The following is a 17,069-nucleotide window of genomic DNA, read 5'->3' as shown; positions in this document are numbered from 1 at the left end:
AGCACCATGTACAGGAACAAAATTTTAGATGTCTCTGTGAAGAGAGAACGACGCCTTTGAGACATACGGCAAAAGACTGGGGTCGGACCTCGGGAGGAAAAAAAAACCACTGCAGAGAGAGAAGGTGAGGTAATGAGCTAGCCTCAGAGACACACAACTAGGACCTGACGGCAGAGGCGACACAGAGAGAAAGCAGGATGACGACGATGGATATGATGGAGACGACAGAGATGGTAAACTGCTATAGTACCATGTGCAGGGACAAAACACCAAGGACCCATTTGTACCACTGGTGCAGGCTAACACCACCTGCTTGAGATTGAGAGAAGGTAATTTCAGACTGAAAAATTCAAAGATAAATGGATCTGGTGTTTTCCTGCACCAGGGGTAACCTTGGCCAATGGGAGAAAGGAGTATAAGCTAATGGAGCAACTTTGATACTGCTTTCTCCCATTGACCTAGGTTACCACTGGTGCAAGCTAACACCACCTGCTTGAGATTGAGAGAAAGTAATTTCAGACCGAAAAATTCAAAGATACGTGATCTGTGTTTTCCTGCACCAGGGGTAAACTTGGCCAGTGGGAGAAAGGAGTATAAGCAAATGGAGCAACTTTGATACTGCTTTCTCCCATTGACCTAGGTTACCACTGGTGCATGCTAACACCACCTGCTTGAGATTGAGAGAAGGTAAATTCAGACCGAAAAATTCAAAGATAAATGAATCTGGTGTTTTCCTCCACCAGGGGTAACCTTGGCCAGTGGGAGAAAGGAGTATAAGCAAATGGAGCAACTTTGATACTGCTTTCTCCCATTGACCTAGGTTACCACTGGTGCAAGCTAACACCACCTGCTTGAGATTGAGAGAAGGTAATTTCAGACCGAAAAATTCAAAGATAAATGAATCTGGTGTTTTCCTCCACCAGGGGTAACCTTGACCAGTGGGAGAAAGGAGTATAAGCAAATGGAGCAACTTTGATACTGCTTTCTCCCATTGACCTAGGTTACCAATGGTGCAAGCTAACACCACCTGCTTGAGATTGAGAGAAGGTAATTTCAGACCGAAAAATTCAAAGATAAATGGATCTGGTGTTTTCCTGCACCAGGGGTAAACTTGGCCAGTGGGAGAGAGGAGCCATGAACAAGAGGAGCAACTTTGATACTGCGTTCCACATCTCGTCTTTATTACACACACACACACACACATCAGGGTCAGAGTCACTACATCATCCTGTCAGGCAGGGTTCTCAGGAAAACAGAATCAGCAGGGACACGCCGGCATTTTCTCTGCTGGTAGCCGTTCCTCTGTCGTCGACGTCGCCGGCGACGCTCTCTACTGGGACGGCGTCGCCACGAAGGAGGGGAGGTCCCCCTCTCCACAGAATCGAGCACCAGCATCACCTCGTCATCTTCCTCGAAACTGTCAAAATCCCAATCCTCCTCCTCTTCTCCCACCTCGTCCTCCTCCTCAGCGCTGTCGTCGATATTGGCGATGACATTTGCCTCCACGTTTTCGTCGTCGGAATAAGACTCCCAACACCTCTCGCTCCCCTCGCCGGGCTCCTCGGCGTCATCAACGGAGTGTTCAGCGCCGTTAGGGGTCCCATCCCACAGGGTGTCGTTCGTTGACTCAACGTGCGATGTCATTTCAGAGGGATTGTATCTCGTAGTGGTGGACGTAGTAGTCGTGGTAGAAGTAGTAGTCAAATTGTCTTTAATAGATGATTATCTGTGCCTTCTGAACCTCTTCTGCACAATGTATATATACACAAGAGGCGGAGTCTGCGCCCTTGTACAGGGACAAAACACCAAGGGCCCAAATGACCCATCTTTGAAGCAATGTATTAGGTACGTCCTCAATCTCGAGGGCGAGGCCGAAGCACCATGTACAGGAACAAAATTTTAGATGTCTCTGAGAAGAGAGAACGACGCCTTTGAGAGATATGGCAAAAGACTGGGGTCGGACCTCGGGAGGAAAACGAACCACTGCAGAGAGAGAAGGCGAGGTAATGAGCTAGCCTCAGAGACACACAACTAGGACCAGACGGCAGAGGCGACACAGAGAGAAAGCAGGATGACGACCATGAATACGATAGAGATGATGGAGACAACAGAGATGGTAAACTGCTATAGTACCATGTGCAGGGACAAAACACCAAGGACCCATTTGTGAGGCAATGTAGCAGGCGCAATTGCTAAAGCACCATGTACAGGAACAAAATTTTAGATGTCTCTGAGAAGAGAGAACGACGCCTTTGAGAGATACGGCAAAAGACTGGGGTCGGACCTTGGGAGGAAAAAGAACCACTGCAAAAAGAGAAGGCGAGGTAATGAGCTAGCCTCAGAGACACACAACTAGGACCTGACGGCAGAGGCGACACAGAGAGAAAGCAGGATGACGACGATGGACACACACACAGGCAGGAGACGAATCAAAGATTTGCGTTCCACATCTCGTCTTTATTACACACACACATCAGGGTCAGAGTCACTACATCATCCTCTCAGGCAGGGTTCTCAGGCAGAGTTCCTGGTGCCAGCAGACGGGCGATGGCGACCGACAAAAGCAGGTGAAGTGGGCGTTGTGTTCAACACCGGCACCACGTCCCACATTTACACGCACAAGACAAACAAGATGGCGTGAAACAGAATCAGCAGATTGTTTGTAATGTGGTTATCAGGTGTTCTATGGAGGCTGCTTCTGCCCTCAAACCATATTGACCTACACATGAACCCCGTGACACTTACTTCTTTATCTGCTTAAGCAGCTTCAGCATCAAAGGCAGGTGTAACACACCTGAACTGATACACAAGTAGGAATCACAGCTCATCGTGTTTCAATCAATCACATTCAAACATAGAGAGAGAAAAGTTTCTATGAGCTACCTTTAGTGATTGGGAAGTGTGTATTTGAGTTTGCTTTAAATGAGATGATATAGAGAACTGCCGATTTGTTTATAATTTGAAACTGAAGACAATATGTATTTAACTGTTTTGAAGGTGATACATGTATTTACAGTGGGAGTTTTTATATATATGAATTCAGACCTTGTATTTGTTCGAACTTTTTTTTATAATACACTGTATATATTCAGACTTTTCATTCATTTCATATGTTCCCAGAGTCAGTAAATATATATTTAATTTCCTAAACGGCTTGCCAAGGTACATTTTAAGTTGATTTACAAATTAAAGTAAGAAATTATTAGCTCAAGTCAGTATCTGTGTCTGTAATTATTATTTTACATGTGATTCACAGGTTTAAAGGGTCAGTAGTACACACAGTAATATTTACTTTGAGGTTTTCAAAAGTTAGGAGAAAAAACAAAAACTGAATTAAAATGTATTTCAACCAAAATTGATAAGATTATTGAGTCAGGGGCCCTTTCTACATATTTACTTGGTAGATGGGCTATAGAAGAAAAAAATAAACTCCACAGTTTTTCTGAGCAGAGTTTGTTTGCTCTTCAAAACAAATGAGCTGTTGTCATACAGCAGTGGTTCTCAACCTGGGTTCAATCAAACCCCAGGGGTCCATCGAGTCAGTCTCAGGGGTTCAGCAGGGGTGAAGACACACTACACAGTAAAAATGTTACAAAAATACATTTCATGATTAATTAGTTAAGATGAATTACCATAACAATGTTACATTTAAATTTCAAATATCAATTTATAAAAATTAGAATTTAAAGTGCTTTACACTAAGCCTAAAATTTAAGCCGAAGCTTTTCTGTATGACCGAATAAACTATATATATACCTGTGTTTTGGAGGAAAAAATTTATAAATCACATTTTATTTTTCCAATTACAAAGGATTCGGCGAATGCACTGACAAAGCATGCAGGATTCAGTACATTTAATCATTTTATTAACAGTTGGCTTAAAGCATGTAGGAGTTAAGGCTTAAGGCCTCTTTTTTTTCTATATTGATACGAGGTGAATTTGCACCTGTTGGCCAGGATTTTGTGCATTTCATATTTGACATAACTTGACTTCATGCTTCACGTGTATATTCTTTTATTATTAGGCTGAATCAGCAGCTGTAGACATTGTCTGAGGTGCAACAGTCAGATGTCAGTGTACTTAAAACACACACAGCATGAAATTCATTACCAGAGGTTTGTGACACGCACACACACACATACACACACAAGGAAATCAGACAATATATCAAAATACAGTCAGAGTCAATGCTTTTCAAAATATTACATTAGACACTCTTGAATTGAATGAGTCGGTGGGCTCTTACATTCCTCAGACTCAATTGTGAATCTTTAAGAATTAAACAGGAACAAGGAAAAACAAAAGAGGAAACGACTGAGTAAAATAACCAGTCTCAGGACCACTTTTTCATTAGAGTCCACACGCAAATCACACATCACAGTTTTGTACTGGTAGACCCGTTACCATTCCAACTGAAACACAGCGAAACGTGTGCATTTAATTCAATACATTGTTACATTTTTCCAAGGTGTCTCAAAAAAACATTCCACAATATTACTCAAAACACTGGTGCAGTAAATCCCATTAACTATGCCACATGTTTACATTCTTTGAAATGTATTAAAGTATAATTATGAAATAATACAAAACACTTTCATACAGTACTTCAGAGGTGTTTCCACACAATGACAGCTAGGAAACTGTGTACATATATGTTAAGATACTGATTTATCATGCATGCGACTTTATTAGTCCATTCGTTCTGTGACAAAAAAAGACAAGTGTAAAAGAAAGTTGTTTTTTACATTAATATTGTACACAGATAGCTAAAGTAATATTTTATAAAATCTTACATTACGCATTGTCAACAGAGGTCTGCATAGCTTGAAACTGCGTTAGCCACATTGTGTATAAGAGTACAGCAAAGTTAAAGTAAAAGGCAGATGAACATCTTAATTAGAATCCTGATTATTTGAAATGTGCACATTGGAAATCTAATTTAAAGAAAAAAAAAAAAATGTGCAAATATTGATCAGCTAAGCTCAGAAGAATCCATCTGTAACTCCAGATTCGGGGTGTACTTCACTATCTGACACTAACTGTGCTTATACACTTTATTTCTTGCAGTGTGTTGCTCGTGTTTGGATGGTCACCCTCCGTGGAGGCGGCTCGTCGATGCTCCGAGTAGCTACGAGGTCTTGAAGCTGCAGCGCTCCACCACCAATGAAGCAAAAGGCCGGACACACCGGAACAGAGCAGTCCACCTGTCCCACCCAAAGGACCCGCAGAGAGTGGGCATCGTAGAAGGTGACCCGTCCCTTGTCACAATCCAGGCACACGCCCAGCCGGGGTGGGAGAGGAGCAGTGAGAGGGTGAGGAGGTTTACTGTGGCTGCTACTGTGGGAGTGCACTCCTCCCAGGCTGTGACTGTCAGCTTGGCTCTTGGTGTGACCGTGTCCCTGAGGAAGGAGGATCTTTCCCATTCCCATGGTGAGGAAAAAGAAAGGAGGAGAGTCCTGGGCGTCCTCTGCCTCACTGTCGTGACCGCTGTCTGGGTCACAGCTGGGAGGGAACACAAAGGGGGATGTTTACCTCAAAAGTACAAGGATGTACTTTTATTTTTTTTAAGGCAACTCGGGGCTATTTGCAATGCACAGTGGCACTTTTTTTTTCTCCAAAAGATAATGAAGCTCAATAATGTAAATTTATTGTATGCCCTTCTTTAAGTAAGATTTTACATGTGACCAACTTAGAATAAAAGATAATTAGCAATACCCTTCTCATCTCTCCATGAAGCTGATCAATAAAGAACTAGGAAGGTAAAGGTAATAAAAACCTTACATCTCCTTTAGCTGACCAACTCTGAGTGTGTGGAAGTGAACTGCTTTTCTTTCCCCTGTCCTTTTCTTTGCCCTACAGCATCCTGTCCATTCCCTTGATAGTGTAGTTGTTCTAATCCCAGTGTTCCATTTAAATGAAAAGTTACTGTATTTTATGATTCCAATGTTCCTTATCCTGTATGTAATCCTTCTGTATATTATTTTGTGTCTCGCTTTGTTTTATTGTTAAGTGTGACATTTCATTACATCAGCCTGTCTCGGGACAATAGTTGGAAATTAGCCTATGGCTATAATCTGACTTTTTACATTTTTTTGAATGTTAATTGATAGGTACTGCCCCTTCTTAATAAAGAAGAATAAATAAATAATAAAGAAATTCTGAAAGTCTCTTATCTTTATCTTTGTACAGAGCTGGTTTTAGTACACAGTACTAAATCACTAAATTCTCTCAATTTTTTTAAATGTAATTTTTTAAAATACAGCACAACACACAATCTTATGCAACTATTCTATAGTTTCACTTTCTCAAATATAAATATAGCTAAAATAAAATGCAGTATAGAAATATCTGAGCTGGTGCATTTTGTCACTTTGTGCACTAATCCTGGCTACTTTAATCCACTCATGCCCAATCCAATTTTAATTGTTAAGAAATTTAAAACAACCACAGCTGACCAAAGTGCTGTACAGACGAAAATAAAATACATCAGCAGCTCACATGAGATAAAAAATCTACATTTAAAATACAAAACAAATTAAAAGGCATAAAACATGAAATATAAAAATAAATTAAGAAGTATAAAACATGTCAAGGAACGTAATAATATAAATAGAATAAACAAAATCAATGTCTTACTAGTTGTCAAAGGCCAAGGAAAAGAGATATAAAACAGTATAACAAACATAAGTCTTTGGGGTCACCAGAAATGTGTGATATCAAAACGGGGTCATGATATAAAAAAAGGTTGGGAACCACTGACTTACTGGCACTATCGGCAGAGCTAATAAAACTGGAAGATTATAATACAATGCAATAAATAAAAAATGCACTTTTTTAAAATCAGATCTGATGATGCAATTAATTAAAGATGTTATAGAAGATGGAGTTCAAACAACAGCTGATGAGATCAAAATTATCCAGCATTATATGAGCTTTCATCTCTGTTAGAGCTATAGAATTTACAATATGGATTCTGACTAATGTGCCATGTAGCAGGAATGAGAAACAGCAAGCAACATCAAATTTTTGGTGTTACACTGTCTTAAAAATACATAGCAAATCTCTGTGGCTCTCAAAATAATTTTTGCCAATGCCAAACTAAAGATTTATTAAATAAATTCATAGAGGGGCAGTAGTTCAGTTTGCTTTAGATGTTATTTTAATTAAACACACTTATAAATGAAGGAGTGGCCTAATGGAGCTCTTCACAAAGCCTGGTGCACAGCTGCATGATGTAAGCTTTGTTCACTGTCTGCCGTACACCTGGGCGATAAATCCACATTTATATCATGTTTTTAGATTTTCGAGAAAAAAACATTGAGATATGAATTTTGGCCCAAATTGCTCATGCAGCCCATGTCCTTTGGAATATATTTCAAACAGACCATGAACACTTGTGAATGTGGTGTGTAGTTGTGTTTACCGAGGACTAGCCATGTCCTGAGGCAGATGAAACCACTCGTGTAGCTTTGACTCTTGTCCAACTCCAACCTACAAAAAAAAAAAGAGAAAAATGAAAAGAAGCTGAGGTCATATCTGTTATGATTCTGTCAGCATGTGTACTCCAGCCAATTCCTGGCAACCCATATTTATCTCAGATTTTGCAACAAAATGTCCTTCGTCTCACCTTTACCACATATGAGCCAGGCTCCACGGAGCATGCCCAGTAGTGTTTCCCCTGAGCGACAGCCAAGTCTGCCACTAGCAAGTCGGACGTCAGGTGACAAGATGTGAGTGTGCGATGTGCAGCCTGCAGCAGGGAGAGGCCTGGCACGCTGCGGGCGTAGGTCAGGCCTTTACCCAAAGCCAAGCGGTCAGCATGCAAACCCCAACGAGAATCCAAGGAGAAACTCAAGACTGATAGCACGTAAAATAGAAGGCATAGCAGGAAAGGAGGGAAACAGATGGTGAAGAGGACGAAGGAAAATAATTAGAAAGGATAGAGTTAGATCCAGGAGCTGGATAGGGTACTACTAAACGATTCAGGGGGAAAAACACAAATTAAGAAATTGTTCAGGAGAAAAAAGTACACTTAGACCAGGGGTCACCAACACTGTGCCTGTGGGCACCAGGCAGCCCGCATGGACCATATACGGTGGCCCCAGGAGTCTAGTAACCAATGAGCTCCATTTAAAATCTGATTTACTTTCCAGGATTCAAACTCACAAAGATAAATACATAAGACAGATAGTTAGTACTTAGTACAGTTAAATACTGCTACACCTGATAATTTAGTATTAATTAAATTACCATCTTTAAATGTTTATTTTCATTGAAACGTTGTGACAAATGTTTTTGTCCTGAAGATTTGGTGTATGGTTAGTGGTATATTCTATATTTAAAAAATTATATATATATATTTGTTAAATATGACAATTTTAACATTTTACAAATGTTACTATATGATGGTTAAAAGTTGTCGATGATGATTTTCAATTAAATGTATAATGAAAATGATACAAATGCATAAATAAGAACAAATAAAGTGTTGCATGTTGAAACCTAAACATTTCCTACCTTTTAAAGTAACTGCAAGCCTTCCTTATTATCTAACCTTCTAAATGAATTAAAGTGAATTCGTCAACATTTAATATTTAAGAAGTGTTTTCAAACAGGTAACCCTTTGGTCTGTTCGGTACATATAAAGTAGCTCACAGTATCAGATAGGTTGGTGACCCCTGATTTAGACTGACAGATAAGTCTAAATTCTTGGTAGAAATATTGTATCACAAACACAAACACAGATCAATAAATTGTTTGCAAGACAGACCTGCAGCAAGAGACAAATATGCAGAAATAGCATGACTGAGAGGACACTGGGATGCAGGGCAAATAAAGGAGAACCTTGTGCAGAAACAAAAAAATAGGAAGGAATGGAGAAAATAAAGGTATGGAGAGAAAAGAAAAATCGAGATTAGTTCAATGGTGACGATTTTAGCACATAATTTAACAAAAATAAATGTAAAAAAAAATAAAGTGTCTGGAGGTACGTTAAACGTGGCCATAGACCCCAGGACTATAGGTACATTTCCGGAGCTTTTCTACATAGGCGCAATGTGCCTGTGTTTATCACCGGCTAAGGCGCTGCACTCATCGCTAACATGGGTTCGAATCCCACATTTGACAAATAATTTCTTTCATATTTACCACGGCAAATTCCACCTTTAAAAAATACATATCTGACAGAAATAAACATTTTAGGGTTTGGGATAGAGTTAGGGTTACGGTTCAGGCATAGAGTTACAATTAGGGTTAGGTAAAGGAATGTTTTTTCTCGATGAGACCCCCCGGTGGGATTCGAGGACCCCCCCAGTTGAACAGGGAATCAAAGGCAGGCACGGGCCGACGCTTGTTATTCGTGTTCCTCTCTTCCTTGTGCCACTCATCAACAAGTGTTTTGTGAGTTTGTATCAGTCTAGTGTGGTGTCAGTGCAGTGTTGTAAATATGGGACAAGGAACAGCGTGGGGGGGATGGCTGCACCCCGCCCATTCTGTGTCTGTTTGGACGCCATGTCGTCAATCAATGTGTCGTGTGGTATGGTATGAGGGTTCACAGAACTGTCAGCTGAGTTACAATTAGGGTTAGGGTTAGAGTTACAGTTAGGGTTAGGTTTAGGGCTAAAATAAAAGTGTTAGAGGGGTAGCTAAAAATAAATATGAGCTAAAATACAAGTTACGGAACTTTAAGTCAAGTGGTGCACCTATCACGTGACCTAAACTGGCCAATGGGGGCACTGCATATCCATAGAGTGGCAGTCTGCGGATACGTTTAACGTACCCGTAGCCATGGCCTAAAAAAAATGGCCTCTTGAGCTAATCATGTGCACGTCTCACCAGGTGCTGGGGGAGTGTGAAGGTAAACCTCTTCACTGTACTGTCCAAACCCCGCCTTGTTGCAGCCCCTCACCCTCAGCACATACACACTGTCCATCTGTACTCGATCAATCACGGCGCTGGTTCCTCTCACTTCATCCAGCCGCTGCCAAGCATCTGCAGTGGTTGGAGATGCGGCTCCGCCCCACGTGGCAGCGGCTCCCCCTGCTCGCCGCTGGTACTCTACAGAAAAGTGCCAAGCTGGGGCCGAATCCTGAGGGAGGCGCCAGCACAAAAACAGCTGGTCATAGGCCAGTGTCTTCTGAGTGTCAATAACTGGAGCCACTGGGGCTAAAGAGAAGACCGAACCACAGAGATGGCTGGTAAAACACTAGTTTATGCACATTGGGATGTATAGGTAAAGGAAAGTGTCCACCCACCTTGTATGTACTCCACGCTGTTGATGAGTTTGATTTGTTTGGAGGCATCTACGTGAAAATGTCTGAAGGACGGATCAGCAGCGAGAGAAAAACACTGGAGATTTTGTATAGCCTTCACGAGCCTGGACGGAAACAGCAATAAATAAAATAACAATAACAATGATCATAGTACAATAATCATTCACACTTTAAAGGTTTGTAGTACAATAATCATTCACACTTTAAAGGTTTGTAGGACATTTCTAACCCTTTTAATAGTGATACAGTAGGTCTAAATGAATGGGCACCCCCATAAAAAAAAAATAATACAAAAAATCACTATGAAATGCGCAACCCAGTTCAAATCTAGATAAAACTCAAAAGATAAAATTTTCAAAAGATCGATCAATTACGAACCAAGAGATGAATTTTTGAAATTTCGCCAATGATGAGAGATTGGAAATTTTTAAACTGATCCAAAAATCAGTAAAATAATTTGATGGGATCTTCCATGTAGGGCTGGGCAATATATCATGTTTTCTATTTTGGTGATATAGAAAATTAAAATATCACCTGCATCAATATATATACTGTATATATATATATATATATATATTTTTTTTTTTTTTTTTTTATTGCTCATTTTGTATTAAAATATGATTATACGACAGAATTGTTAATTGTTAATTGTTTACTTTACTTAAATTTATATTGCCATTTTGTGAAAAAGATATGAGTTTAGGTCCATAGCGCCCAGCACTACTACCATGGCCTAAGGTCAATCTTTGGTGAAAATTTTTACATAAACCATTGAGTGCTTTTGACCATATCCTGCTAAAAAAACATACAAACAAATACTGTAAATATGCCAGTGAAAATATAACCTCTTTGCAGTGGTAATAATAATATTGCATTTCATGGGAATCTCCATCAAACAGCTCAGTGAATGATCATAGCTTGAGTCATACAGGTTAACATAGAAGTTAGAAATAGCTTAAACATTTAAGTCCTAGACTAAGTAAAAAAGAAAATCCAATATTAAAATATAATTGATGACGATAAATAGAATAAATCATGAGAAACATGTGTGTCTGGTGTGTCTCTGATAATAGAGTCACCTGCTGTGTGTGACTCTGGCTGCCTGCACAAAGCACGGTGGGTCAGTCTCCCTCAGCAGCTCCTGGGTGTAGGCCATCAGGCCTGTGTGCTCCAGCAGACCTCGCCTGTCAAACACCTGAGAGGAAAGAGCTTCGCCCCTCCTGGTGCGAGACCCCTCCAGGGCCGAGGCCAGGCTTCCCTGACGCTCAGCCACAGCTGCTTCCAGCTCATGTATACAGTGGTTCACATGCTGCAGAGCAACAGCACTGTTGGCCTGCAGAGGGAGAACACAGTAAAAGATGATGAATCCTAAACTTGAGCTAGAGTTGATATTAAGTGTTTTTGTTTTCTTAAAGCTACAGGCACCTCCATTTGTTTGATGGCTGCTTCCAGCTGAGTGATCTGACTTTGAATTGTTTCCTGGTTGGCCAAGATAAAGTTGACCTCCTTAGTGATTTCATCCTGTGAAATTAAAGGTGGGCTTGTCAGTATAAGAGTGCAAAAAAGTGGAGATTGAAACAAACTTCTATCAAACTTACCTTGAGCATCTGGTAGGCCTGAGCTACAGGCAGAACTTTGTGTCCGTGGTGGACACGACGAAGTTTGCACAGTGAACACAGCAGCCTTTGACAGTTATGGCAGTACCACTGCAGCCTTTCCTGCTCATGATCTGCACAGGTTAAGACCTACAACAAAGGATCAAAGGTATGGAGGATGAAGGCGGGGCAGAAGAGAACCACTGTCTTCAGGATGCAGATCCAAAGAAAGGACCAACCTTTGGCCTGAAGTTGTTAGTGGGCAGGATGTGTTCGTGCTGAGCTCTGGGGGTTCCCCAGGGGTGATATAGCTTAAAACACTCATTGCAGAAGTTTGTCTTGCAGTCAGCACAGCCCTTTGTGGCCTCCAGAGGTTGAGGAGGTTTACAGAAACCACACATGATGGCTACACCGCCCAGACTCATCGTGTGCCTGTATCTAAAAAGACAACAGACAGAAGCTAGGCCCAATCCCATTGTCCACACCGCTAGGTCTGTCAGGGCTGTTCCTTTGGAAAATCATAAAGTGCACGAGGGAACTTCAGGTGACTTTTTCAGGCCTTCATGCGCCCTTTCTGTATGTGGCCATCTCCTCAGACTTATTGTGAGGGAATTACTCATAGTTCATTGCATTGTGACGTATGGCAGGAAGCTCCTGGAGTAACCAGCTGGAGGTCGCTTTAAAAGCGAGTAAAACCAAAACATTGTAACATAGTGATAATTGTGGGCAAATATACACAAAAGCAGTTACGGGTGAGGTGAAATCACTTTTTCTGTCTTTGTTGCTCCTACGTGATACAGGAGATTATATTGACAGTTTATGTGGAGATGTGTCCAAGTATTTAGTGTTTTAAAAGAAATCAAGAAAAATGTGTAAATATGTGTGTGAATGTATGCTGACATTTGTGTAATTGTAGATCTGTAACTATAAGTACATTTTGTATAGTCTAAGTTGTTGTACTATGCCTTACATGCTAATGTGACGAGTGAATGGCCTTGCTTTATAGTTTGTACTTATTATCTATTTTTTGTTTTGTGTACATTTGTTCATTATCTCTTGGTAAACTCTTGCCTTTTGTGGGTGTAGATGTTTAATGCTTTTTTAACTACTTGACTAAAGTGTGGTTTGGGAAACTCTATACTGCTCAACTTTTAACAAAAATACCAATGAGAAATCCATTTACTGGTCACAGAAATAAGCGAGTATTCAACTTTCATATTTGACTAGTGAGTTTATAACTGACTTGCTATGCAATAGAGAGACGGTAAACACAGGTATCAACTATAGTAAATTGAAACAGGAATTTGTCCCCATACCGCTCCACGATGCGCTCCAGTGTGAGGTTGCGTAGGCAGTCTGTCAGGCCTTTCTCTCCCAGCTCCACATCCTGCTGACAGGAAGGACAGGGAAACAGCATGGAGGAAAGAGCCATGTCCCTCCGCCTTCTCCCTGGATATGTCCCACACACTGGGACAAGGACACATACAGTAGGACAGTCTGAGTTGAGGGGTAACTTTGAAATGGGTCATGTAAAAAGTTATGCAGACCGAGGCCAACTCTACCTTTACATAGACTTATACAAAAGGAGAATAACAATAAATCTGAACTACCATCTTAGTGAGGGGACCAACACTGTTAGAAATACACCATTGGGTTATTACTTAGGCAGTGGCTATCCGTACGGTTACCGTATCAACATACTGACTTTCTATCCATACACAGCACCCCTATTTGGCCAGTTTAGGTCATGTGATAGGTCAGTCATTGGCCAGTTTAGTTGTGTGACTAAGACTAAACCTTACCTTAAACCTAACCCAAACTCTAACCCTAAAAATTGTGGCGATATTGGATTATAACCTAACCCTAAACGTAATCCTAACCCAAACCATAACCCTAAGATGCTACGTACTTGTAGTACTTGTTCTTTGGTACCAATAGCACCGGGGGGTTGTCCATATGGCAACCGTACAAATAGACACTTTCTATTACTTATTACTGCTGTTTCACTCTTCTTCACATGATTTCTTCACTGTGCCTTTTTTTCTTTTAATCTACACTTGAATAAATATAGAAATTACATGTGAAAGTATAAACGGGACCGAGGTAGGGCTGAGCAATATGGACCAAAACTCATATCTTGATAATTTTTTCTCAAAATGGCGATAGACGATATAAATCTCAATTATTTTATTTCAAATAAAGTCTTTACCATAAATACAATTCTGGGTTAAATTTGCTGATGCACAATGCCACACAGGCACATATATTAACAAACAGCTGCATAATATGTGCCACGTTAGTCTTTTTCTCCTCTAAGGGACAGCACGTGTGAGTGAGTTCTGTAGTGTGGCTTATTTAGGGAAAGGTCTGGGCTAGAGCGCACTCAGCAATCCATCCAACTGTACTTTTAATGCTCTTCTGAGAAGTAGTAAAATCAGTGACCCCTAAAACAAGTATTTTAAAACAAAATGAGCTATATATATATATATATATATATATATATATATATATATATATATAGATATATGGGATATTGTAATTTTCTATATCACCAAAATAGAAAACTCGAAATATCGTGATTCTAGATATATCGCCCAACTCTCGACGGAGGTCATAAATGTGTTTGTAAATAAAATGAATATATGCTGTATCTCTGATTTAACCTATCCTGACTTAACATTGACATAAATGCTGAGTTGTTCTGTTCATTGCATATCCACCATGTTTGTGCAGGTGGTGTTGTTTGATAGCTCATGCAACAGGTAAATGAAAAGTGAGTTCTTTCTGAAAAAAAAAAGTTATTGGGTGCCGGGCAAATGTACAACAACAATCAATTCTGTGTTCATTTTGTAAGAGCATTATTATATATCATTATATAACAGCACAGTGTTGCACCAATGATCATAAAGTATAGTTCCCAGGAATAAGGTTGACATGTAAAGTTTACCTCGAGGACGTCTACACCCACCTGTTCTGAGGACATGCTCCAGGCGGTCTGGTGTTCTGGGCGTGGGTCTTCTCAGTTGTCTTGGAGATCTGGTGTTTGGTGTGGATGCTGGGGATTTGGGTTCAGGGGGGAGGTCAGGAGGCGGGTATCCTCTTTGTACCAACACCTCTGAGGCACACAGCAAACACACACTGTGCTGGCATGGCAGAAGAATGGGCTGCTTCACCGTCTGCTCACACACTGGGCAGTGCAGCTCTGGTTCTATGCTCTTCATGTTGGACTGGAGAGGAGAGCAAATCATCCACTGCTGTTATTTTTGCTAATCTCACCTGACTTCATTAACATGATAAGAAGCATTTTTACATGGACTTACTCTATGTTTAGATTCAAACAACATTTATCCATAGAGCACTAGGTAAAGTGAAAGGAAACAAAAATAGCAGTAATATAGGCTACTGTATAGGGCTGGGCAATATGAACCAAAACTCAAATCTCGATATTTTTTCTCAAAATGACGATATACGATATAAATCTCGATCATTTTATTTCAAATTAAGTCTGAATAGAAGGACAATTCTGGGAAAAATTTGCTGACGCAATATGTCAAACAATCAGAAGAAGAATCCTTTTATTCAAAACATTTTTTTTTAAAAATAGCAGCTCTCATAAACAGTGCAATACAGTGTAGAAAAAACAATAGTGCAAAAAAAATGCAGGCAATAATAGAATACAAAAAATAAAGAATATATATATATATAATACAATGGCCAATATAACAAAAAGACAAGCGGTGGCCAACAAACAGTTGCACAATATGTGCCACTTTAGTCTTTTTCTCTTGTAAGGGACAGCACGTGTGAGTGAGTTCTGTAGTGTGGATGTTTAGGGGAAGGTCTGGGTTATAGGACGCGCTCAGATATACATCTAACTGTGCGTTTTTATGCTGTACTGAGAAGTAACGTAAGCAGCGACTCCTAAAACAAGTATTTTCATACAACATAAGGTATAAAAAATATGTATATCGATATAGCCAATAATGTAATTTTCTATATCCACAAAATAGAAAACTTGATATATCTTGAATTTCGATATATCACCCAGCCCTACTACTGTATATTCAATCCACTTGCTTCAGATGTTAGAATTAGTTTAAAAGGGATAAAGATTTTAAACCAAGCATGATCTTCTGGATGTGCAGGCCACTGAACGCAGCATTCCGTTTCTATGACAACGTAAGGCTATCCTACATCATTTCTTTCTTCTCATCATGGTTGAGTCAAAGCTAGAAGCTTTTCATCCATGTCACTTTCACGTAAATGGTGCCACTGGTGATGTTTCCATATTCCCAACACCCACTGTCTCATTACCCCGAGGAGACCACCTCACCTCCTTTTCCATTTATTCCATACATCTATATATGTCACACATATATTACCCAATAATTCATAAACCAAACGTAGTAATATATGAGTTATTTCCTAAGGGGAAATGTAAATATGTGAATAAAGACCATGCACACATTCTAATTATTTAACTCGAGTAAAATAAGCAGATTATTTAAAACCGGCGTCACACTTACACTGACGCGACCCAGCGCGTCCATGATGGAGCTAAATGTTTGTAAATCCCTCTGTGCCATGATCCTCCTTCACGACGTCTGTCCACAATAACAGACGCGTCCGTACAATGAAGAAGGACAAAGGTCTGAAGCAGACCGGGCCTGAATTGATGGAGCACCCAGTTATTTTATCACCCCAGTGTGTTTGCTGCGCACACACAGGCTGCGTGCATGCGCACCGAAACAACAGGAATACACGTAATACATGAAGTGACGGGGAAAGAAGACTCTTTTTTTTTAATATTGTGTTATTTTTTTTTTAATGTAATTGTTTTTTTTAATTAATAAAATGGTTATACTACATGTCTGTAATTTGGGGAACTATAAAAATGTGTTTTCATGCTGATAAAAATAAAGCCCCAGAGGACCGCAAAAGCCAAAACGTCTGACCCAGTTTTCTATGTTGTCGTTAGATAGTACTGACATTTTAAAAGGAAATAAAACAAAGCTTTTTATTTTATTTAACACTTGATATTTCTGAAACATAACTAAATTGGATGATTTTGTCCCCCTTTTTTTCTTTCTTACAATAGCATTAAAGCGTCAGGACAGCATAAAAGAAAGGAGAAAAAAAAGAAAGATGAGACAGTTTTAGATTTAAATTACAGTGGGGATGTTTTTATATTTACTGGGAAGG

At 40.0% G+C, this 17,069-nt stretch overlaps 1 protein-coding gene across 3 annotated transcripts; it reads right to left on the bottom strand.

The window, feature by feature from the left end:
* Positions 1–3,998: 3,998 nt before the first annotated feature.
* Positions 3,999–16,606, bottom strand: trim46a (tripartite motif containing 46a). 3 transcript variants are annotated; one of them, XM_028471016.1, is made up of 12 exons: positions 16,394–16,606; positions 14,836–15,094; positions 13,184–13,334; positions 12,107–12,305; positions 11,871–12,017; positions 11,698–11,793; positions 11,352–11,605; positions 10,255–10,376; positions 9,836–10,165; positions 7,629–7,858; positions 7,425–7,492; positions 3,999–5,503 (listed from the first exon to the last, which is right to left on the bottom strand). In XM_028471016.1, exons 1-12 carry the CDS (start codon positions 16,451–16,453, stop codon positions 5,056–5,058), a joined length of 2,364 nt encoding a protein of 787 aa, XP_028326817.1. In that variant the 5' UTR covers positions 16,454–16,606; the 3' UTR covers positions 3,999–5,055. The 3 variants fall into 3 exon arrangements, with proteins under 3 accessions (XP_028326817.1, XP_028326819.1, XP_028326818.1); XM_028471018.1 differs by lacking the exons at positions 3,999–5,503; positions 7,425–7,492 and adding an exon at positions 8,772–8,845 and having other exon boundaries at positions 7,723–7,858; XM_028471017.1 differs by lacking the exons at positions 3,999–5,503; positions 7,425–7,492 and having other exon boundaries at positions 7,801–8,845.
* Positions 16,607–17,069: the final 463 nt, after the last annotated feature.

The sequence above is a fragment of the Gouania willdenowi genome, chromosome 16 (genome assembly GCF_900634775.1).
Source record: "Gouania willdenowi chromosome 16, fGouWil2.1, whole genome shotgun sequence".
Lineage (NCBI taxonomy): Eukaryota > Metazoa > Chordata > Actinopteri > Blenniiformes > Gobiesocidae > Gouania > Gouania willdenowi.
Note: the sequence above shows the minus strand (reverse complement) of the source record. Positions and strands in the feature narration are given on the sequence as shown.

What these genes read in the sequence shown, in the direction of transcription:
- trim46a (XM_028471016.1), bottom strand. Translation starts at nt 16,453, where the DNA reads ATGGCACAGAGGGATTTACAAACATTTAGCTCCATCATGGACGCGCTG. An exon ending in AGGCCTACCAGATGCTCAAG is followed by an intron (nt 11,794 to 11,870) that starts GTAAGTTTGATA and finishes TTAATTTCACAG; the next exon opens with GATGAAATCACTAAGGAGGT. An exon ending in CAGCGTGGAGTACATACAAG is followed by an intron (nt 10,166 to 10,254) that starts GTGGGTGGACAC and finishes TCTTCTCTTTAG; the next exon opens with CCCCAGTGGCTCCAGTTATT.